A 24,396-nucleotide genomic window follows, 5' to 3' on the forward strand; every position below is an offset into this window, starting at 1 on the left:
GGATAAGGATTAGGTTTTGAGTCAGGATTGGGGCTGGGGGTCAGGATAAGGATTAGGTTTTGAGTCAGAATTGGGGCTGGGGTCAGGATAAGGATCAGGTTTTGAGTCAGAATTGGGGCTGGGGTCAGGATAAGGATCAGGTTTTGAGTCAGGATTGGGGCTGGGGTCAGGATTAGGATCAGGTTCTGAGACAGAATTGGGGCTGGGGTCAGGATAAGGATCAGGTTTTGAGTCAGAATTGGGGCTGGGGTCAGGATTAGGATCAGGTTCTGAGACAGAATTGGGGCTGGGGTCAGGATAAGGATCAGGTTTTGAGTCAGAATTGGGGCTGGGGTCAGGATTAGGATCAGGTTCTGAGACAGAATTGGGGCTGGGGTCAGGATCAGGTTTTGAGTCAGAATTGGGGCTGGGGTCAGGATCAGGTTCTGAGTCAGAATTGGGGCTGGGGTCAGGATCAGGTTCTGAGTCAGAATTGGGGCTGGGGTCAGGATCAGGTTCTGAGTCAGAATTGGGGCTGGGGTCAGGATCAGGTTTTGAGTCAGAATTGGGGCTGGGGTCAGGATCAGGTTCTGAGTCAGAATTGGGGCTGGGGTCAGGATCAGGTTCTGAGTCAGAATTGGGGCTGGGGTCAGGATCAGGTTCTGAGTCAGAATTGGGGCTGGGGGTCAGGATAAGGATCAGGTTTTGAGTCAGAATTGGGGCTGGGGTCAGGATTAGGATCAGGTTTTGAGTCAGAATTGGGGCTGGGGTCAGGATCAGGTTCTGAGTCAGAATTGGGGCTGGGGTCAGGATCAGGTTTTGAGTCAGAATTGGGGCTGGGGTCAGGATCAGGTTCTGAGTCAGAATTGGGGCTGGGGTCAGGATCAGGTTCTGAGTCAGAATTGGGGCTGGGGTCAGGATCAGGTTCTGAGTCAGAATTGGGGCTGGGGTCAGGATCAGGTTCTGAGTCAGAATTGGGGCTGGGGGTCAGGATAAGGATCAGGTTTTGAGTCAGAATTGGGGCTGGGGTCAGGATTAGGATCAGGTTTTGAGTCAGAATTGGGGCTGGGGTCAGGATCAGGTTCTGAGTCAGAATTGGGGCTGGGGTCAGGATCAGGTTTTGAGTCAGAATTGGGGCTGGGGTCAGGATCAGGTTCTGAGTCAGAATTGGGGCTGGGGTCAGGATCAGGTTCTGAGTCAGAATTGGGGCTGGGGTCAGGATCAGGTTCTGAGTCAGAATTGGGGCTTTGCTCACACAGCTTTCAGCTTTTGCTTTTTCACAGTCATTGTTTGTTAATTGTTAATGTTAATTGTTTGTTTGTTGTTAACCTAGAGGACAAGAACAAAATTACAAAACTCGCAACTGGATCAGAATTTAAATAGCTGATATCCGACCTACTAAAGAAATGCCTGGATCGGACCGGGACAGCCCTATATTTCATTGTATGGTTATAAACAATGTACTCTGAGCGTGTGTAGGAAATCCTCAGAACCCTCATCAGCTGCACACTTCATTACAGAGAATCTTTACTGCCTGGCTCCGAGCTGGTTCTGGTCCAGTTAAAGTGACAGTATGCGTTAGTTAGTGTTACTGGCTCAGACAGAACTAATGGATCGGTTCTGGAGCTCGGTTCAGAGTTTACTAAAACCAAACTGTGAGACTAAGTAGTGTCACTGAGAGCTCAGTAAAGAGTTCTCTCTCTCTCTCTCTCTCTCTCTCTCTCACACACACACACACACACACACACACACACACACACACTCTTCAGGATCATGATGTTGTGTTTCTGCCGAACCGCCCGGCCCTGCTGCTCTCACACACAAGGTGAGTGTGTTCCGTCTGAGACGGCTGTTTTACTGGAGCTGCAGCACAAAGGCCTGTTTATGTGGTGGTTAGTGTGTGTGTGTGTGTGTGTGTGTGTGTGTGTGTGTGTGTGTGTGTGTGTGTGTGTGTGTGTGTGTGTGTGAACATGTCAGAAAGTCTGCCAGGGGGAAATGAGGAAAAACACTAAACTAACAAGAGCAGCCTTCAGACAGAACACAGAGACCCTCACACACCTAACCTACACACACACACACACACACACACACACACACACACACACACACACACACACACACACACACCACCCCACCCCACCCCCCCAAACCCCAGGAGAGCAGGCACTCAAGACCTTTATTCACTCTTATTCCAGACACACATTCACACACACACACACACACACACACACACACACACACACACACACACACACACACACACCAAAATCAATTTGAATGAATTGCCTTCATTTTTTTGCCACACCTTCCTCACACTCACACACACAGAGTCCACTGTCCTCCAGAGGAACAGCGCATGCACACACACACAGGAGCCAATGGTCCCGCCAGGCTAACAGAAATTACTCAATTATGCAATTCTCAAAAACATACTACAGACCTGCACTCTGAGCTAAAGTGTGTGTGTGTGTGTGTGTGTGTGTGTGCAACCTGATATGCTGCAAATCAAGAAATAAGAATTATGAGGGGAACTATTCATCACTCAGTCATGGAGCACAATGTAATCCTTTATAAACACACACTTACAGAAAGCAGCATTAACACACACACACACACACACTCACTTCACAGTAGCAGCACTCAGAGTGTTTAGGGGCACTGCACAATATAATATCGCAGTGTGTGCTTGCACAATATTCAAGTCCATGTCCACAGCACAGCACTCAGCACCACGTGAGGCTCATTTCATTTTCATCTGCACTGTTCTCGTTTCCAGGACAGATCAGACCTGCCCAGTACCGGCTACTGTACTGCTAGCGCGGACACAAAGAGGGCATTATTAATACCATGAAGGGTTGGATCTCTGACTTCCAGTCAAATCTGGGGAAAATTCCTGTATTTTTTTAATATTGCAGAACAGTGAAATATCGCAGTGTCATTTTTTCCATTAACGCTCAGCCCTAGCTGCTGAGAGACCCAGCATCACTCCTGTTCCCTAAGAGTCTATCAGCTCTAAACAACAAGGCTGTAGTGTCTCAATGGGTCAGTAGAGGGCGCCGAAAGCTGGACTGCAAACTACATCATAGGCTTCAGGCGGAGCCAAAGGGTCTGTCCACTACCACAAGCTAAACCACTGTAGTTTATCTACAAAGAAAAGTACAAAGGCTGTAGTACCTCAGTGGGTCACCAGAGGGCACTAAAAGTGGCACTAAATGTAAACAGTTTTACAGACTGTAGGGTTGGCAGATCATAGGCCTGTCCACCAGGGGGTGCTAGTTTTTTTAAGGAGCTGCAATTCATGGGTCTGTCCACAGCTCCACTGAACCAGCTAACAGACGCCCCTGCCGGACAACATCGCTTAAGACTAAGGGGGAAGGGGAGAGCGCCATCTACCCACCCAGAGAGAGCACAGCCAATAGAGGGTATGCACGTCCCGCTGGAACACGCCCCCTTCAGTCGGACTGAGTGACAGAACTCTCTGCAGCGTTTATTAAGGTTTATTAAGGTTTACTAAGGTGATTATCTGCTGAAGGTAAAGACAGCTGCACTCAACAGCGACCCATCCACATTACCAACGGTCCAGCAGTGTGTAGCCAGAAACATCCGGCTAACGGAGGCCCAGATCTCACCTGTTTAGAGGACAAAGCCTCGTACCTGAGAGCCCAGAGCCGAGGGAACGTCTCAGGACTGTCTCAGGCTCAGTCGTAGACGGCTCCTCCAGGTTTCCTTTCTCTCTTAATCTTACTCAGCATGTTGCTAAAGTCACAGCTCCACTGGGCTTGTTTTTCTCCCACCTGTTTTCAGAGCGTAACTTCACCCCTCAGTCAGCTCCCATAGCGCCCTCTGGTGTCCTCTGAGTGTCAATAACGAGCATAATTCCCATCATCTGGAAACGTGGCTAACACAGCACTACTGGAGCTCAACATGCCACATGCAGAGCGATGGAGGGGGAGAAGGAGGGCTGTCCTGCACCCTCTTGATGACGGAGCTGACACTTAGACAGCTGCTCCACTCGGGAGCTCCTGTTCAGTGGTAAGCCTGAACGTGTGCATCCGGCTAAACTTCTGTGGCCGACTGAACATTGTTGCATTGAAAGCTCAAACCCGTCACTTTTTCCACCCATTCCTGCCTAAGCTTTAGGTGGAGTCCACACACACACACACACACACACACACACACACACACACACACACACACACACACACACACACTTTGGCAGCAGTGTAATTTGAGCTTGTTCTACAGTTGTTCTAATGGTGCAGATGTGTAAGTGTGAGCTGCTGAGCTCTTTCTACAACAAAGCAGCACGTCTACCAGCCCCTTATACAACATACACAGCACTCACTTGGTGAAGTGTGTAAGTGAGTGTGTGAGTGAGTGTATGAGAGAGAGTGTGAGCTGTAAGGCAGGACTTACTGTCTGTTGCTGATCCATTGGGCAGGGATCCCAAATCAACAACCAAACCGTCCAGACACACATTCAGCTCTCCACCCGACACAACACTGCCTTTATTCTCCGTCTGCAGAACCAGACTGAGCTCCACGTTCTCCACTGAGAGAGAGAGGGAGAGAAAGGGAGAGAGAGAGGGAGAGAAAGGGAGAGAGAGAGGGAGAGAAAGGGAGAGAGAGAGAGATCCATGAGGTTTACAGACCATCTGAGCAGAGAGCTATCAGGCTATCAGTCTTTGGTATTAATACTCTGCACTGCCCTGAAGGATTCACAAGTGATGGGTGGTCATTTTAGTGTAAATAATATTACTAGTATACTAAATGGTTTCCTGAATGATGGTGTACTGTATTGTGCTGTATGTAGCTGCCAATTCATGAAAGCAGTATCTTACTCGAGTCCGCTCATTAGACTGATTTTACCCTGAGTTCCCATTAGCCCTGATTACATCACTGCATACACACTTCAGCGGACTATCGCTTTAGTGGAGGCCCGCTTCCCCCAAAACTCCTGAGTTGCTCTACAAGTGATAAGAGCAGTGTGTGAGAAAATGCTGCTGTGCTCTGTGTGTGTGTGTGTGTGTGTGGAAAGAAAACACAGTGCCTGTGAAATGACCAAACTGAGACAACATACCCAAAGCTGATAGCTAAAGAAGGCATTTACAGGATCAGGGCAGTGATCAGGATGTGCTCAAACAAACAGCTCAGATGATCAGACTCAGTCGGGGGTTTTGAGGGTTTGGTGAGAAATGCTCGGTTCTAGATAAGCTCCCCCAGTCAGAGCTGGAGTTCTACAGTGGAGGTTCTAGATAAGCTCCCCCAGTCAGAGCTGGAGTTCTACAGTGGAGGTTCTAGATAAGCTCCCCCAGTCAGAGCTGTGGTTCTACAGTGGAGGTGAAGGGAAGCAGACGTCTGAAGCTCTAATAAAAGCTCCTCACAGAAAGTTCTTCACCTAATGGTGATGAAGACGCTGCCTGATGCCTGAGACACGGTTCTACCAGAGTTCTGAGAAGAGTTCGGCTCTAGAACCTGCTTTTAGAACCAGATCATTAAAATGGTGGAGGGATACATGCTGCAGGGTGTAGTGCAGCTACAAAACCTGTGGTGTCCGCCTATGGTGATGAGGCGGAGCCTGTGATAAACTCCGCCCACACCACTAACCTGATCACACATGACCACAAATTCCTCCGTCCTGAAAAATTGACTGTGACCAAAATGGCGCTGTCTGACCAAAATGTGTGAATCGTAAAGAGGAATGTGAGGGCACTGTAGTCTCCTAGAGAGCAGCATTACTGTACAGTGAACATCAGCTGAATTTGGACCAGAATGCACTGAGAGTCTCATAACTAGCAGCTGTGTGCCGCCAATTAGTTCATCAGAGTGCAAGCTCCTGAGCAGCATAACCGTCCAAAACACGATCCCACGAACAGAACAGTGCTTTTACTGAATTCAGTGCACGTGTGTGTGTGTGTGTGTGTGTCTGAGCTTTAAACACAACTCAGACACACACACGAGCTGACACATGATGATGATGATGATGATGATGATGGTGTCCCCATTTCTCCCCCTACTCAGAAAACTAGTCTCTCCCTGCAGCACAGTACTAATGAAGGAGTGGGGATCCATTTCAGTCACAGATGCTGTGATTGGTCATTCTACAGAAATTCGTATATTGACCCTTCTGCCCCTGACTTCTATAATAAAGGGCAGTTTGGGGTCGGTGTGATTCTTTTTCAGGGGAAGAAGCTGAACCGATGGTCCGATGTGGTAATCGGCCGTACACTACAGAGTTAGCAGGCAGAGACCAGAAGGTGAAACACTGGAGTCTCCTGTAGTTCTCCCCCATGCTGATGAGTGTATCTGTGAGCAGTGTGATGAGCTGCTCACTTCTGCCATCGTGTGTTCGGAGTGTGTCCAGCAGGTCAATAGTGGCACTGCCCAGCAGCTCCTTCCTCAGTGTGTGACAGCTCCACAGCTTCAGGTCTAGGCGACTCTGAGGAGTCACATTCCTGTAATCACACACACACACACACACACACACCATTAAGACGTACACAGAACCTCTAACAACTGTTTGAGACTGTTTAAGGTGTGGATTATTGATGAGGTTGGTGTTTGTATTTTGCAGAATATCAGAGTCTGAGTAAAGGCTGAATGATGCTTCTGCAGGAGAGAGTAAAGCTGTATGAAGGAGAATCGGAGGCTCACAGTGTGAGGTCCTCATTCCACTGCAGCTCGTGCTGACCACTGCGTTTCCCTGTTTTCTTCGTCTCGCTGGTCAGACCGTCGGCGGTCACCTCCACGAAGGAGCTGAGGCGGGACAGACGGCCAGGAAGCTTGGGAGACTGCGGCCTGGCGGACACCACTGAAACACACACACACAGTAACGAGTTCTCATGTTTATGAGTTTAACCCACTGCACTTGAAGAAAGTCACTCCTTTAGATATGACACTAGATGGCGCTGTGTGCACAGTCACATTAACCATTTGTCCCCAGTATGTGGAACCCGCAGGTTCTAAGCACCTAGACACTGTTTTCACACTTTTTAAAGGAAACAATTCTGTTTTCAATTCACTTATTTATATTTTACAGTAAAGTCCATACAGGACATCTCCACCTGTATGTCTCTCTGTCTGTCCGAGTGTCTATCTCTCTGTTTGTCAGTGTGTGTGTGTGTCTCTTACACATTTTGTTGAACAGAATGTAAATATTAGCTCCTGCTCAGTCTGTGTGAAATGGAGGTAAACAGTGCCCCCTAGCGAACACAAGGGTGACACACAAACAGAGGAACAGTGGAATTAACCAGTTTTCCACGCATTTCTCTCAGGTTTTATTGGAGCAGTGGGGTGATGATGCACTTCCACCTGCTGAAGGATTAATCTACTGATGAAGCAACACCTGCAAGCATTAAACAGGCAGCAGTGAAGCTGCTTAACAGACACTGGGACACAATTTGACGTGTGTGTGTGTGTGTGTGTGTGTGTGTCTGCGGTCAGTCAACACATCATCATCTCCATGAAATCAGGTAAGAGGTGTGTTTTTTCACACATACAGAAACACCGGTGAGAAGCGGCCTAAGCCTGTTTCAGTGTGTGTGTGTGATGTGTGGCGAAGGCTCCTCTGGGATTGATACAGATTTTATTTATCTGTCTAGTAAAGAAGCAGTTCAGTGACTAATCTAAACAAAGCTACAGCTGGAACTCTCTCTGCTCAGCTCTGTAGAGGAGTTTTATTTGATTAGACTCTATTGAGACAGTTCACGCTCTCAACAGTGCTGGGCTTAGGACTAGGAACACGTTCCCTGGAATGAGGGTGGTGCTCCAGCCAATGCTTTTGGCATTATGTATTATTCTCTGGTCTGTACTGTGTTGTGTTGTCTGTCTGCACTTGTATTGTGTTGCACTTGTGTCTTGTATGCACTGTGTCTATGTTGCACCATGGTCCTGGAGGAACGTTGTTTCGTTTCACTGTGTACTCTGTATGTAGCTGAAGTGACAATAAAACCCACTTGACTTGACTTGAGATGATCACCCAACATCCTGAACCTCACTAACGCTCTTGTGGCTGAATACAATCAAATCCTCACAGCAAGTCTTCTTCTCTGGACAGTAGAGACAGTAACTCCAACACAAGCAGGAGAAACTCTTTAATACCCTTGATTTCAGATAAAACGATGAATGAGCAGGCGTCCCAATACTTTTGTCTGTATAGTGTTCTTTGAGTTTTGAGTTGAACGAGTCCTGAATGAGTGTTGGTGATTTTACCTTTCAGGATTAGCTGGGATTTCTCTGTGCTCTGGACTCCGCCAGGTCTGCTCACACTGGCAGCTGCCATCACATCACAGCCCTGAATACACACACACACACACACACACACACACACACACACACACAATGAGGGCTGTAAACAAAACACGAATGAATTACATATTTCCAACCTTCAGCCTCTGGTGATGGTGATGTTCATGTAGATTCTAAGAATCCAGAATAGCTGCAGTCCAAACAGCTGTATGAGGTATGTGTGTAATGCATGCTGGGAACTGTAGTCACAGATCTAAACACTGAGGCTGAAATAGGGTCAATCTCTTTATGATTCTTCAGAGGCTTTTTTAATATAAAAAAGGAGGCGTTTGATAAACACAGCGAAGTGTACATTAAATAATCCCCAGCATGTGTAAACATCTGACGCTCATCACACTTCACATGGCGAAATCGCTCGAGCAATTAGCGAGCTGTTTAATCACTAGGGCTCCTCATGGCCATACACGCACGTTTCTTTATAAGTGGACCTTGGCCGCTTGGCAGCTGCAGTGCCACCACAGAGAACAACAGCCAGCGTAGAACCCACGGATGTGTATTTACAGGACCCAACACCCATAGAGGAACACAGCTCAGACCCGGAGCTCCTAATATAGGCACAACACCAACTGCAGAGGTCTCCCGAACCACTGCTTCAGTGTGCTCACCTGCCTAATATAAGAAACATCTGTTCATTTACAAGAACGTCTATCACTACTGTACCACTGCGGCTTACCTTCAGGATCAATAACGTACTGTCTACCTGTCTATCTATCATCCTGTCTACCTGTCTACCTGTCTATCTATCATCCTGTCTACCTGTCTATCTATCATCCTGTCTACCTGTCTACCTGTCTATCTATCATCCTGTCTACCTGTCTACCTGTCTATCTATCATCCTGTCTACCTGTCTATCTATCATCCTGTCTACCTGTCTATCTATCATCCTGTCTACCTGTCTACCTGTCTATCTATCATCCTGTCTACCTGTCTATCTATCATCCTGTCTACCTGTCTATCTATCATCCTGTCTACCTGTCTACCTGTCTATTGATCTATCTTAAGGTTGCTAAGCAGTCTGTTCCCTGATATTACCTGTATCTTCAGCTTTTCATTGGGTGAAGAAAGCTGTGAGCCATCAGTGATTTATTTTGCCCCCCCCCCGACTAATTAATCCTGCCGCCTGGTGTGCGTGCGTGCATGCGTGCACACACACACACACACACACACACACACACACACCTCTGCTTGAGCAATGATGGGTCATGATGTCTTGTTCCCTGGTAAGCAGGGCAGGGCAGGGCAGGTACGTGTTACAGCAAGCTCTGATTTATAACCCCTTAATAAAACCACTCCGGTAAAGCAGCACCTCACCCCACACCTCAACTCCATCCACTCAGCCAGGACACGCTTACTGCCCCCTTAGTTCAGCACTGGAGCTACGAGGCTAATGCTGCTTAGTAATGTAAACAAACCATTACACCCCACTCATGAGCACTGTGCTAATTACTGCACATCTCCCACACATCACACAGGTGGAGATGTGCAGTAATCTCTACAGACCTGCTTATGTGGATTAGGACACACTGTATAGAAACACGGCCTGAAACACATCAGCACTTCTGCACTTTTAACATTCAGAAGGTAACCTATGATCCATACAAGAACACTGCCCATAACCATGCACATATACTTATACTGTGCACAGCAGGTGTGAAACACTGTAAGGAGATATTAAACCATGTAAATGTGTAAAAGGTGTTTGTATGCTCAGAATCAGACTACACACCATTTATTTATATATTTAAGTTATTATATATTAAGTTATTAGTGAAACTGAACTACAGAAGCACGCGCCTTAATTCCAACACACAGATCAGGAATGAGAATCTAAATATGCTCAGCACTTCTGATCAGTGCTTATAATAGAACTATTAACAAAAGGTGACAAAATACAGTAAGACAGATCATGAATACTCACATTACATAAACAATAATAATAATAATAACAATAATAACAATAATAATAATAATAATAACAATAATAACAATAATAATAATAATAACAATAATAATCAGTAAGAGTGCAGTTACAGACACTGCGCATTACGGCTGTAGGAAGCTGAAGCTGACTGCCCGCAGAGCTTTCCGTTCCACCTTAAATGGCTCTGCAGGAACACTCTGGTGCCTCGGGCGCTGGAGAGGAACTGAAGGGCCATTTAAGGTGGAATGGATATTTAGAATAAGGAGCTAAACAAAAAGAAGCCAGCTTAAACCTGGCAGCAAATGTTCAAAAACAAAAGAGCAAAGCTTAACAACAACCGTCGGCTTCCTTAAGGTTAAACTATCAGTGTATAATGAATTACTCGAGCTCTGTTAATGTAGTAATTCTATTAAACAGCGCGGTAGCTGCGTTAGCCTGTATTGTTGTTATTGCTACGATTTTAGCTTCCGCTATTAAATTCCCAAACCGCCATGTCTCCGAAAACCGCCTCAACCGCTCATCTCTCTAACCGCTTAATCCCACCAATCAGACACCAATAAACTCTTTAAACTCTTTACATTTTAAAAATTTAACCTTTTATCTGCGCCGTCCGCTAGCAGGGTTAGCCTAGCAGCACTTCCTCCTCACGGTCATGTGACACTGGAGAAGCGAGCTACGCGTTGGAGATCTGATCACGTGTTTGGAGTTTTTATTATTATTATTATTATTATTATTATTATCGTTGTTGTTATTATTAGTACTAATATTATTACGTCATGTAAATTAAATCTGCAGTGCAATTAAACTCTGTTTACAAAACAAAAGTCGCAGTCAAACTTCCAAAATGACGTTTTCTCAAAAACCTCCTGAAACAAAAGTGTAATGGAACAAAATGACATATTACATATAAAATTACATATACTAAATCAAAATATTATAGGCTGGCTTTTTGTACAGCATACAGAGTTTTATTATTTTTAACATTAATATTCAGAATAAGGTTCTCATAACATGAATATCCAGTATGATAATAATAATAGCGCCCCCTTGTGCAGAAACCTGAGCCTGATGAACAGTTGTATAATAACCGGAGGCTGTAAATAAATAAATACTTTAATATATTTTGATCTAACATTTTAAACATGGGGTTTGTGAAATTCAACTGACTTCTTATTTGTCAGCTTATATATTATTTATATAGATTATATCTTTATTATAGAGGTTTATAAAATATGTATTTATTTTATTATAGATGTGATGTAGTGTTTAGAGCTAACTGCTGTTTTGTAGTTGGTCTATTTTTCTGAGAAGCTACTCTTCCCCTTCTTCTTCTCTTATATATATACATATGTACCTTAATATACAGCCTTTTACTTGATCAGTGTGTGCACTGTGCATTTCCTCGTTTCTGTTTGTTTCTATATAGATATATAATATAGGAGATCGTTTTGTCCCTGTCTACATTCTAAAGGTTTTTACTCAGTGGCTGTAGAGAACCGGGACAGCACAACATCTCTCAACAGTGAAGAAACCACCGGTCAAGCGCCTCTGCTGGCTGGTTGCAGTATGATGTGTAGCTCCGCCCATCTCCATGTGTTTCAGTGACAGCTCCGCCCATTTCCCTGCTCATTCCCCACCTCTAAAGAGTCTCCAGCAGTTACTTTTCCCTGTGCTGATATCGGCCCACTTTTTTAATTTCCCCCAGAAATCAGTTTTTAACCCTTACTCTGCTTTGCCGTAAAAAGGCGGGGCTACACTTAGGACTGAAGTGATTGACCGCCTTGGCTGGGTGAGAGCGCTCGCCTGCAGGACCTGCATGGCGTCCTTCCTGTTCAGTACATGGAGGAGCTGAGCTGCACTTTTACTGGTGGAATCCAGGGGGAAATCTGCTGGAAGCTCAGTGAAGGCGGTCTGAGACACTGAGGCTCGGTCTGGGAGAAGGGGGCGGGTCTGAGTCTGACTCCGCCTCTGGTCTCGACTCTGGCCGCAGATTTGACCACACGGCGGACGGTTTTGGCTTCACTTCTATTGAACGGAGGGGAACAGAACCACAGGGGCCATGTTTTCTACAGTCAGTGTTTTTTACCGAGGACATTTTTAATTTATCATTCACAGCCTACGTAATATTTCATGTCTGAAAACATGCCAGAAATGTTGTTTTTTATAGTTGTTGGCAGTATTATGTAACTAATATTAAATAGTTAAAAGAGAAATATGAAAACTGAAATAAATATTTTGAACCTGACTTTATTTAGAGGTCAGATTTTTGTTCTTGAAATGTAGGCAAATTAGCACATCTTTAACCCTCCTGTTGTGTTGCATGTCAAACTGACCTGTTTAAAAATACAGTAAAAATATTTTTTATCATCATTTATATTAGCTGTGCTTTAATCCGGTTTAAATAAGACCTGAATCAGATCGGATAAAAAAAGTGTTCAATTTAGTGATTTGTTTTTATTACTTTTATCACTTTTACTTCAACATCAAAGTTTTGGTTGCACAGAATATTGATTAAATTAAAATTAATTGAGCAATAGACAATATTTATAGAGAACAACATTCTACTTTTGGATGGTTAAACATGCACTGGGTCATTTTGACCCAGGAACATTACTGCTGTTGCTTGAATTTAATTTATTTAATTAATTAGATAATGCCTCATTTGCATAATTTACATAACATTTACATAAACCTTTAATAGAACAGTTACAGTAATCAAATGTGGACGTTTTAGTGGTGATCTATATTAGTTAAATTAGAGTCAAATTTTGCCCTATTTACTTAGTAGCAGTGTCTTGCCTTAAACCGAACCGAAACCGGGCTGGACTCCGCTGATACAGCTGGAGTGATCGGCCGACCGATACGCCTCGGCTTCCATTGTCCGCTTTCGCCACTCCAGCGACACCAATCTTATCGCCACCTCTGCGCATGCGTGGTACGCGGGTTAGCCGTTAGCCTGTTAGCTGCTAACAGCGCGACCCGCTGCGGATCGGAGAAACCCGGAGAGCTGTACCGGAGCGCTAACGGAGTTAAACGCTCTCACCGACGCGGAGACATGACTTTACAGCTCGGGAATCCATATGTGCCTTTATCGGATCGATAAATATCGGAGTAGACCGCCTAGAGTTAGTTTGAGAGCGGTTTTCGCTCGGAGGGAGGGCTAGCTAGCATTAGCGGTAGCTAGCATCCCGAGGTAGCTGCGGTGGTTCAGCTTTAGCTCTGGCTCGCTCGCTAACTTTCTTGGTAAGATTGTGATCGGTTAAGTGGGTTTTCTTGTGAGGATTGTGGCCTGAATTCAGCGGTCGACTTGTGTAAGTATTTTCTGCGTTGTTTTTTTAAGTTATAAATCTCACATTTAGCTTCGGAAGCTAAAAGTTGGCTTCTTGTTTGAATTTTCCGTTCCACCTTAAATGCTGCAGCAGTTACAGTCTGGCGCCTCGGGCGCCTCAGGATGCACCAGAATGTAACTGCTGCAGCATTTAAGGTGGAACGGAAAATTCAAAACTCAGCTTCTAACATCGACTTCTAAAGTTAATCGCGTACGTAAATATCGCTCATTCTCATAAATACGAACCTAACATTACTTCTTAATATGACTAGAATCTTTCAAACGTACAAGTCCGACCACTTCTCCCCGCAAAGCCGAGATGTCGAGCCCCTAAATCGGCTGAAGACTCGCGGCGGAGCCCTTCCTGCCTTTCCCCGTAGCGCGGTTTGTTTTGCTGGACTCCGCTCAAACCGCTGCTTTTCTAAACTAAATACTCGAGGCAACTAAACGATGTGCGATTTTTATCCACACCTGGGCAGGTAAAATGTATTAAATGACGCGGTTGCGGTGTTAAAGGCAGCCAGCTGGCTAACATTTAGTCAGATATGTGCCGTAACTAACCGCACGCTTCAGCCAGCCCGCCCGCCCGCCGACCCAGCAGCTCCTGGCTAGCTATCATAATAACCCCCAGTCTCAGCAAATCCAGCGATTCCAAGTGTTGCTTGTTGATTTTAAACACTTAAAACCGTAGGATTTGAGTTTGGAGGTGTTTTGTTCACTTTTGAGGAGTTATATGAAGTTTAATCTGTGTTTATAGCTAGCTGGCTAACTCCCGAGTGGAGCTGCTGGAGTCGCCAGAAGGGCCGCGCTGCAGGCTGCGCCCCCACACTCCGGGAATGCAGGACGGATTTATTTGGGATTAATTCTGTAAAATTCCAACTTTTAAAGGGTTTTCGGGGACGGGTCGAGGCTGTGGGCTGTAGGGAAAGGCTCAGTGAGCTGAGGGGAGTGTTGGTGTGGGCCGGAGGGAGGGAGGGAGGGAGGGAGGGGCCCTTATGAAAATATTTCAGGAATTTTTCATTCTCCAAAAACCATCCCGGCCTTCAGATCCGCCGCTGCTCCTGAGGGCATGGATCTCAAACCCTGCTGGGCCTGGCTCTGATCCCTGCCCTCTCAGCTTTCTTCTCTGTGCGGTTGTGATTATGTAATAGCATGATGATTAACTCCGTTTTCATTCAGGTATGATGGCATTATTGGACAAGGTTGGGAGGGAGGGAGGGAGGGAGGGAGGGGCGGTGTCTGATCTATGTGCTTCAATGCTGAGGATCAGAAGATGCCGGTCTGATCTGAGCACCGTTCAGTCGGGAGGTGGCTGATTCTGATTTGAGTACATTATTGCTGGGAGTCAGAAGATGCGTTATGATGTTATTGGACAGGGTCGTTTAGGGCAGGGCGTGATGTGGTATATGTGGTGTTATCAGCTGATGCCCGTCCGAGTACCTGCTGAGTATCGGATGATGCTGATCTGATTCAAGTACCTTAATACTGAGTATTAGCTGATCACAATCTCACAATCCAATCTCAGTTAAGAAATGCCATGTATCAGATGATGCCTATCCGAGTACTTGCTGAGATACCGATTTGATCAGAGTATCTTAATGTTGAGTATCAGATGATGCTGATCCGATCCAAGTACCTTAATACTGAGTATTAGCTGATCACAATCCAATCTCGATGGCTTAATGCTATGTATCAGACAATGCCAGTACCTGCTGAGCGTCAGGTGAAGTTGATCAGAGTACCAGTATGCAGAGAATTGACTGATAAATTCTGAGATCCAAGTACCTTATTGCTAATTTCCATCTGATACAGATCCAATCCGAGGACCTTAAACGCAGTGTATTAGCCCATAGCGATGCAATATGAGTACCTTAATGCCAGGAATCAGACGATAACAATTCAAGAACCTTAATGTCAAGATAATACTGATTTATCCAAGTACTATAATTCTGAGTACCATGTCAGTCCAATCTAGGTAGCTTAATCAGCTGATCCAATTCAAGTACCTTCATGCTGATTGTCAGGCTATGTCAGTCCAATCCAAGTACTGCAATGCTGTTGTCAGATGATCTAGTCCAGTCCGAGTAGCTTAATGCTGAATATCAATCAATACTATTCTGAACCGTGCACCTCAGCCGAGTATCAGACAGTGCCGGTCTGAGCACCTCAGCCGAGTATCAGACAGTGCCGGTCTGAGCACCTCAGCCGAGTATCAGACGATACTGATCCGCATACCTTTATTTCCAACAATGAAATCTGAGTAGCCTCATGCTGTGTGTCAGATGATGCTGATCTGAGCAGGGCACTCTCCTAGAACCCAGCAGTGAAACGGATGGAACAGAACCAGTAGAACCACCTTTAAAGTACTAGTAAATACTGGGAGAGAGGTTCTACATCAGTTTCACACAGTTAAACAGGACTGATTCTACTCTGTAATGAATCGTTCTGTTCAGTGTTCTAGATAGTAACGGTCTCTGTGGAACCCGTCCACCAGAGAGAAGCTCTGCTGCAGTGTGTGTTGTACCTCTTCGCTGGCAGTGTGGGGTCTGGCCGAATCGCAGCGGTAAACTGTGGCTCTCCTCAGCAGATCTGAAGTAAAGTGGTGCTCTAGTTTAATGCAGCAGTGTGGGGTTGCTGAAGTGGTCTGAACAGTCTGTTAATCCCTACAGGATCATCATCATCATCTTCCTCCTCCTCATCACAGCCAGCTGCAGCACTTATGAAGAATGACAGTGTGTGTCCTGCTGGGGAGTGAGTCAGGAACCCTGATGGCTGGATCTGGGTGAGAATCAGCTGCTGTGGTACAAAAGCATCACTCAGCTTCATCTCTCAGTCTGTCATGATGCTGGGCTGCTCACGTCTGCTGTGGAAATAATGTGTGTGTGTGTGTGTGTGTGTGTGTGTGTGTGTGTGTGTGTGTGTGTGTGTTAGGCATCAAATGGTCCTCTAAAGAAGCCATGGGAAGCTGCTGGAGCTGTCCAGACAGAGAGTCAATTCCTGACAATCACCAGAGTAAATTTAAGGTAAGTGTGTGTGTTCATTATTGATTATTGATTATTGTTTAGTTTTTAATGTTAATCCTTTTGTTTGGACGGTGTTTGTTTACAGGTGGTGAATGTGGATGATGACGGGAATGAGCTGGGCGCAGGAATCATGGAGCTGACGGAAGAGGAGCTGGTCCTCCGCACACACAAGTGTGACGCAGTCAGGTGGCCTTACCTGTGCCTGCGTCGCTATGGTTACGACTCCAACCTCTTCTCCTTTGAGAGCGGCCGGCGCTGCCAGACCGGGCAAGGTAAAAACAAACGCCGCCGCCGTGTTTCCTGTGTGAAGGTTAGGCGTTTGTGTGTGATGTGGTCTGTAACTTACCTCCAGTGTTGACATGCCCTGAAGCCGTGCCTGCCGTTGTCCGTCTGTGAAAATCGGAGAGTTGCTTTACTGCAGCTCAGATTAGAAATGATGGGGTAATGTGGGTTAGAAGTGTGGAACTGGTCTAGCTAAAGTAGACAGAACAGAAATTCACTATATTTCACTGACGTCTGTGCTGAATGTCAGAGGTCAGTCTGGGGGAAATGCATTGTTATTACTGTCTATGCTGGCTTGTTGGCAAACGCTGGACTTTGACTGAATGTCACCAACCTTATCCTGTTATACAGCCAGAATCTGAATTTACTTTCTATAAAAATCTGCGTGAACAGCAGACGAGGTTCTCATTTACACATCTAATCTCGAGCTGCGGCTACTTTATTATCCTCATCACGTCCCGCTCTGTAGAGCTGCTCCTCTCTCGGACCGGAGCACAGTGGGCGGAGTGATACCACACACTGTTCTGAGGTGAAGGTGGGTCCGGTTCCTCCAGCGTTCCTCAGCTCTGTGGTTCTGGGTCTGTTTAGGTTTATAGACTAAAGCCAGTACCACCGTCTCCTAAAACACATCCATCTACCAGCTGATGAAGATGTGGAGGAGCTCTGGGAGAGGAACGGGTTTGGGGGCGTGTCTACAGAGACGACTAAACTGGTGACAGTCTAAGTCCAGTGTCTGTTAGCAGTGTTAGCCTAGCGAAAGAAGCTCACATCAGATACAGAACATGAATCTGGACTGAGTGATCAATCATCACTGATCTGCTCCTGTATAAACGTCGAGATAAGCAGGTAAATGACAGGATGCTGAATAATTCTCTGTTTTGAGTGACTGTGTGCGTGTTCCTTTCTGACTGTGGGATAGTTTGTTCTTATGCTTTTATTTATTTATTTATTTATTGCACCAGGTGTAGTTGGAGTGCTGTTGTAGCTGCATTAACATCAGTCACATAATATCCAGCCCACATGTGTTGTTACTGTATTTAGTGAGTGTGTGAGTGTGTGTGTGTGTGTGTGTGTGTGTGTGTGTGTGTGTGAGAGTTAGTTCCTTTCTCATACTCGAGGTCACTGTGCTGTAGAGTGTTAAGGCACCCCAGTGATTTGGGATTGCACATTTTCAGTTATTAATGTGAGACTGTTAACTTTGACCCCATGCTTTCATAAGGATGAGCTCGAGCTCTGCAGGGTGAGTAAAGGAGGCTTGCTGTGCCCCCCACCCCCACCCCTCAACGCCCCCTCTAAGCAGCGATACAGTGCACAGAGTGGCCCGTGGTAGAGTAGCGCTGCGGTCTGTGAGCTGTCCCGTTTGTTTCAGTCCTGCTGTTTCGTTTCATCAGGTTGTGTGTTGGGTATAGTTAGTGACATTCACTGGGTGGTTGTGTGGGTTGATGGTTGGGCTGCAACGAACAGTGTTCTCTTCAATTAATTAACCTGTTAGCTGTTAATCAATTAATGTAACTATTTCTTCAATCCTGTTGTATTTGTACAGTAAACTACAGAGAGTTCAGATCGTGTAAACGCTGTAATGCATTATAGAGCGCCCCCTACGCTTCCTGTAGTGTATTACAGTCTGTCAGAATGTCTATTCCATCTAGCTCACTGTCAGTTTTACCAGACCAATGAAGTTGTTCAGCCTGAAAACGATGATTCTATTTTTGATAATTATATTAATATATTACCAGTAATATTTCCCATTTTAGATTGTATGAATGAAAAATCATAACAAAGATTTATGATTTAACTAAAGCAGAAATGCTGGCTAGCAGCTGCCAGACCGCACCATCCACAGGTTAAAAATGCTACTATTGAGCCTAATATTGCCTTTTCAAGCCCTTTCAAAGCGTTAATATCACTATAACTTCATAGTTGATGTTGACTTGGCGGCCGGACCGTTGCAGCCCCTGTCGTTGGTGTTGTAGCTGTGACGAGCGCGGGGCTCTGTGCTGACCTGCAGCTGTCTGTGCTCTCCTGCAGGGATCTTTGCCTTCAAGTGTGCACGCGCAGAGGAGATCTTCAACATGCTGCAGGACATCATGCACAACAACAGCATCAGTGTGGTGGAGGAACCTGTGTTTGAGCCGGCGCTCACACACACCGAGCCGGACCCCCCGCTCACCCCCCGCACTCCCACCAGTAAGAACCCCCGTTCTGCGTGATTACGCCGGAGCTTCAGTCGAGCTCTGTTCAGACTTTGTTTTTTCTACATACTGTGCTGTTAAGACATTTAGTTAAATGAGCTCTATTCTGATTGGCTGTCCTGTATTGCACTGAATGGGCGGGGATGAACTGCTGCAGGCTGAATGCTGGGTAATGGTGTTGCTGGATGGGTTTAAGTGTGAGAACTGCGTGTTTTGTCCAGGTGCTGCTCTCCCTGCCTTACCGAACGGAAGCCTGCGGTACCCGTCTCTGGGGGACGCCTCCTCTCACCCTTCAAGCAGACACCCGTCAGTAGGCAGTGCCAGGCTGCCCTCAGTGGGAGAGGAGTCCACACACCCGCTGCTGCTGCCAGACGACTCCGTGCGGGTGAGTGCTTCGTGGGGGAGCAGAGTCCGGGTGCCATGGTACACTTCTGAATGTGGCGGGTTAGACAGCAGATCACTGATCAGCAGCATGCTTCATTAACACCGATAGAGACTGATGGAGGTGTGTGTGTGTGTGTGTGTGTGTGTGTGTGTGTGTGTGTGTGTGTGTGTGTGTGTGTGTGTGTGTGTTTTTAGGGCCACACGTATGTAAACACGACAGGCCTGCTGGAGGATCCGCATGGTGCTTCAGATGCTCCTGCACCCCACAGCCCCCCAGCAGTGGAGGGAGATGAGGGTCCACAACCTCCAGAACCTGGTCCACGTGTCCAGCTGGAGACGGAGGGGGTCCGCTTTGTCCTCGGCCCCACGCCTGTCCAGAGGCAGCTGATGGCCCGTGAGAGGCAGCAGGACGCCGGTCGGCCGAACGAGGGGGCTGCCGGCGCCATCCAGAATGCTAATGCTAGCGCTAACACTAATGGGAATGTGGCAACTCAGCCAAGACAGGCTACCTCGGAACAGGACGGCAGCACCACCTTTAAAAAAGGTAAACATTAAAATAAATAATGTTTATAATCATAATTCTGATTGAATCCTTATCCTTGTTAACTCGGGTTTGTTATTCGGGTTCTGTTCAGTATCAGCTCTAAATGATTTGGCCTTGTCCGAGTTGTTTGGCGTGCTAATGAAGGAGTTCTGTAGTGCTGATGTTGTTTTGTGAACTCTTCTACAGGTCAGAGGGTTAGCTTGGTACCTGTCCTGTCTCCGGTCATAAGTGGTTGCTCTGTCCCACTCGTATCTATCAGATCTAACTGTAAATGTTATGTATGTGCTGCAGAGAGTGGCCGGGTAGACGACGCTCCGGATCAGTTGAATGGACCCATTCCTGTTCCTGTCCCTGCTCCCGTCCCGGCTGTCTACGGCCCGTCCCGACGCAGGGCGCGTCCGCCGCCCCTCAGCCCTGATGCCAACGTCAACAACTCAGCCCAGCGCAGGACGGCCCTGCTGGACTACGAGAACCTGCCGGCGCTGCCGCCGCTCCGAGAGGACCCGAAGGCCGGCTCCGAGGACGAGGACGAATCTCTGCGGGTCGGCAAGCAGCCACAGCCGCTAAATGGCTTCACACACAACCACCGGGGGCAGTGCAGTCCGGACCACGCCCACCTCTACATAAACACAGAGAACGTCACGGCGCCCCCTAGCTCGGGGAAGCTGGAGTCGGCCCGCTGGCGCGATCGCTCCGCCCCCAGCGTCTTCAGCTTCGAGTTCCGCCGGCCCTGTGAGCCGCACGTCCTCAACTACATTGAGGTGGAGACGGAGCCGGAGCGGGAGAGGGGGTCGGACTCAAGCGCCCCGCAGACCCCCAAAACCCCCACGTCCCCCCTGCCGCAAACTCCCACACGGCGCACTGAGCTGTACGCCGTGATTGACGTGGAGCGGACGGCCGCCATGTCCAACCTGCAGAAAGCACTGCCACGCTACGACGGTACCTCTAGGAAAACACGCCACAACAGCGTGGACCTGCCCATGTGAGCCCCCGCCCCAAAACCGCCCCCCTGCACTGTTCCCCTTAATACAGAGGTCATCTGTTACGGTCCTGGAGGATTCGAGTGCAGCACAGTTTGGTCATTTCCTGCTCAAACACACCGGCTAGGGCCGCACTGGGTCACAAGTATGAGTACTGTATAGAATCCCCTGCAGAAACAATCATTCCCCCAGAGCTGAGCCTGCGCGGCGCTGCTGCGCGCTTCACTGGGAGATTGTAAGTAGGGCTGGGTATCAAATGCAGTACTTTTACGGCCTTGATTGCGCTGCTTCTGGAGGACATGACCTTTGGTATCAAGGTTTAGGCTCTGTCTCAGCTTCAGTGTGTAGGTAAAGCTTGGGAGAATCTGTGAGCCAGAAAGACTGCTGTCCAAAAATCCACACTGCTGATTGGCTTTCCAACTTCCCAATCCGACACAGTGTATATATTATTTTCTGTTTTTAAAAGAGGGTATTGTGTCAATATCCTGAAAAGTACAATTCCCTACTAAAATATAAAGAAACTGATCTGCAAAACCAGTCCTTTTAATTGACTGGTGGTAGAAAACCAGTGTATTCTCTCACTCTCTCCCATTCAGCCTACAGCAGTGTTCGCTGCTCCCATTCACAGTGCAGTGGTGGAGTTTTTAGCCCGCTCTGCTTTTTGAATGAGACAAACTACAGGGCAGCCAATCAGAAGTCTGTATCCTAACAGCACAGCAACAGAAGGCCTGAGGGAGGTTGGTAGCTGTAAGTTCATCATGTGAAAATTCAGATTCAGTAAGTTCACACTCTCAGACGCTGAGTGGACGTCCTCTACCTGAAAATAAGACCTGGGGTAAAGGGGTGGGGGGGGGAGGTTAGGCTATGAGTCCTTTAAGCTGAGGTTTGTTGTATTTGGGGACTCTGGAGTGATACCCAGCCCTTACTCTACGCCAACGGTACGCCATTTACCTCCAGCAGCACTTTTAAAAAGACACTCAGCGTGCGGGATTGTCAGATCTCCTCAACTCTGAAACGGTACAGTTCTCTCTGTGTGGAAATGACAACAGTCTGATACCAGGTATCGCTGTCGGCCCGATATCAGCAGAAAACGCAGGATGGGAAATCACACGGTTCCTTCCTTCGTGGTAGATGACCTCACAGACAATTTAGAAGGTGTTTAAACAGGACTTTAGAACAAGGCTGCTCTGCTGAAGAGCTTCTAGATGGTTCAGATTAATGTTACTGGTTATTAATGAGATCATAAACACAGTTAATCAGTTCTAACTCCTAAATAAAGAGATCTGCAGTGATCTGCTGCTCTCCAATCAGAGCCTCACATTCCTCCGTACTGTTAAAGCTCAGAAGCTGCTGGTTCCTGATCTTACTGTGGGTTCTCCATCAGTCAGGGTTCTAGCTGTTAATACCTGACTACAGCTGAACCCCGACAGGAGCTTTAATTACTCACTAATGATCATCTGATCAGCTCATTACCATATGAAGAGAGTACTCTCACAGTCTGAGCTCTGAGAGATACTGCTGAGCTTCACTGTTTCAGCAGTGCTGATCATGTTTGGAGCTCATTAACTAACGCTGATGAGTCTCACACTTCACAATCAGAGCCTTTCTGCTGTTTATAAGAGCTAATAACTTTATTAATAAACAGACAGGGAGCATCTGAGATGAAGACAGATCAAACTAAACAGGAGGAAATGAGATCAGAAGATGATCTGTGAGTAAAAGACTGATCCTGATTGGGGTTCAATGGTAGAACCCTACTGAGAAAGATCTGCTGAAGCGGAGAGCTTTAACACTGACTGACAGAGAAGACAAAGGAGGACCAGGAAGCAGAAACATCAGAGCTTTAACAGGAGAGCTGAATTTGGGTTCAGGGACCTGATTATTAACCATTAATAAACATTAAAGCAGTCATTAACTTTTATAAAGGGTATCTGGAGCGATACTCACAAGGGTACGCTGTTTACTCTGTTTGCTGGAAAATATAAGATGGTACAGTTATCCTTGCTTTGTATATTAGTTTATTATGAATATTATTATAATACACAGTCATAGCTCGTGTTTAATTTATGGCTCTGTGCTAATATTGGGCTTTGCAATACTTAGAATATTGCAGAAGACTAAGAAACACTACACTGACCAATCACAGGGCTCTCTGCAAGGTTCTCTGCATTCCAGAGTGCTCCGCAGATCTGAGCCGTTTTCACGTTTAGCAATTCGGTCCGGACTTTATCCGCAGTAGCCCTTCCACGCCCGGGGAGTTTGTGTGTCAGACGCACTCTCGCTACAGGAAGTGGTAGGTGTGGTGTGTGCAGGGGGTACAGCAGGACCCACTGTGAATTCTCCAGAAAATTACCTGCTCTACTCCCACACGGGCTCACTCAGACTGTACCCGGACTTTGTGCTGGGGTGCTGGCGGGATAAAGTCCGGGTAATGTTCGGTACAACTGATCCGGATATTTGTGTTCTCACACACACACACACACACACACACACACACAGAGGTTCTGGTTTACAGTGCAGGTGTGAACAGGGCTATAATGACCCGTTACAGGTCCACTAGTCTGATCTGTCGGGGTTTGGCTGTAGGTTGGATCGTGATTATTCAGGTGTGTTTGAGCAGGAAAATCCCCAAACTGAACTCAAGCCCTCCTGGACCTGGAGACCCCTCACCTGAAGAGGAAGCACCTGGTCTGAATTTTAAACCTGGTTTTAAAATGAACTCTCGGAGGGAACGGCGCGCCCCCACCCCACGCTGCACCTTTTTATATCTAAAAACTGTTCAAAACTCCAAAGGCAGGTGGGCTCGCACTCACGAATGTCAGCTTTTGTTTTTCAGAACACCTGTAGGACGTTTTTTTTATGTCGTCGCTCTGTGAGAGGTGCAGGCCGACAGACGGCACGGCTTCGCCACACACAATCATTTTATTCCTATGGTAATATAACTACTACTCCCCTTACACTCATTTTCCAGTGCCTGTGTATTGTGGTTTTATTATGTTAATAACAAGGTTGGACTACAGTCCTTGTCCATTCCATACAAATCAGTATTACTGATCAAAGCATTCCTCTTTGTTTTGTTTTGCCTTTGTATTGAAATGACACTACAGGTTGTTGTAATATCAGTATCCAGGGACAGTACGGTACACTACAGCTGCAATGTTTTTCTGACTGCATATAGGTTTCACTACTCAGCACAATAAAAGTCTATTTTGTTTGATTCATATTTGTGGGTGTGAGGGTACGGCTGCGTCTGGAGCGGAGAGGGAGGGAGGTTTCTGTGCTTTTCCCCAAACCTTCCACAGTCCTGCTGTCTGAACATACCCAACAGCTCGACTCCCACCTCTGCATCGTCATACCAGTGTAACGTGATTCACCTGTCGTGACCCACCTGGGGGGTGGGGGTGTTATTTCTACAGTGTGTGACTGTTTGGAAGGTAAAGGTAAAAGTGCAAGTGTT

At 46.7% G+C, this 24,396-nt stretch overlaps 2 protein-coding genes across 4 annotated transcripts in view; one reads left to right on the forward strand and one right to left on the reverse strand.

The window, feature by feature from the left end:
• Window positions 1–10,861, reverse strand: part of wwp2 (WW domain containing E3 ubiquitin protein ligase 2) — a 36,605-nt gene extending 25,744 nt beyond the window's left edge. For both annotated transcript variants that reach the window (XM_072663037.1, XM_072663036.1), the window contains exons 1-5: window positions 10,801–10,861; window positions 8,190–8,271; window positions 6,633–6,789; window positions 6,312–6,433; window positions 4,396–4,530 (exon numbers count right to left, since the gene is read on the reverse strand). In XM_072663037.1, the coding sequence (XP_072519138.1) occupies window positions 4,396–4,530; window positions 6,312–6,433; window positions 6,633–6,789; window positions 8,190–8,259 (484 nt within the window). In that variant the 5' untranslated portion in view covers window positions 8,260–8,271; window positions 10,801–10,861. The remainder of the gene's footprint in view (window positions 1–4,395; window positions 4,531–6,311; window positions 6,434–6,632; window positions 6,790–8,189; window positions 8,272–10,800) is intronic.
• Window positions 10,862–13,174: 2,313 nt separating this feature from the next.
• Window positions 13,175–24,160, forward strand: frs2b (fibroblast growth factor receptor substrate 2b). 2 transcript variants are annotated; one of them, XM_072663993.1, is made up of 8 exons: window positions 13,175–13,517; window positions 16,204–16,316; window positions 16,466–16,557; window positions 16,643–16,829; window positions 18,868–19,026; window positions 19,253–19,416; window positions 19,611–19,959; window positions 20,251–24,160. In XM_072663993.1, exons 3-8 carry the CDS (start codon window positions 16,492–16,494, stop codon window positions 20,943–20,945), a joined length of 1,620 nt encoding a protein of 539 aa, XP_072520094.1. In that variant the 5' UTR covers window positions 13,175–13,517; window positions 16,204–16,316; window positions 16,466–16,491; the 3' UTR covers window positions 20,946–24,160. The 2 variants fall into 2 exon arrangements, with proteins under 2 accessions (XP_072520094.1, XP_072520095.1); XM_072663994.1 differs by lacking the exons at window positions 13,175–13,517; window positions 16,204–16,316; window positions 16,466–16,557 and adding an exon at window positions 18,059–18,079 and having other exon boundaries at window positions 16,749–16,829.
• The last annotated feature ends 236 nt before the right edge of the window (window positions 24,161–24,396 follow it).

The sequence above is a fragment of the Salminus brasiliensis genome, chromosome 19 (assembly GCF_030463535.1).
Source record: "Salminus brasiliensis chromosome 19, fSalBra1.hap2, whole genome shotgun sequence".
Lineage (NCBI taxonomy): Eukaryota > Metazoa > Chordata > Actinopteri > Characiformes > Bryconidae > Salminus > Salminus brasiliensis.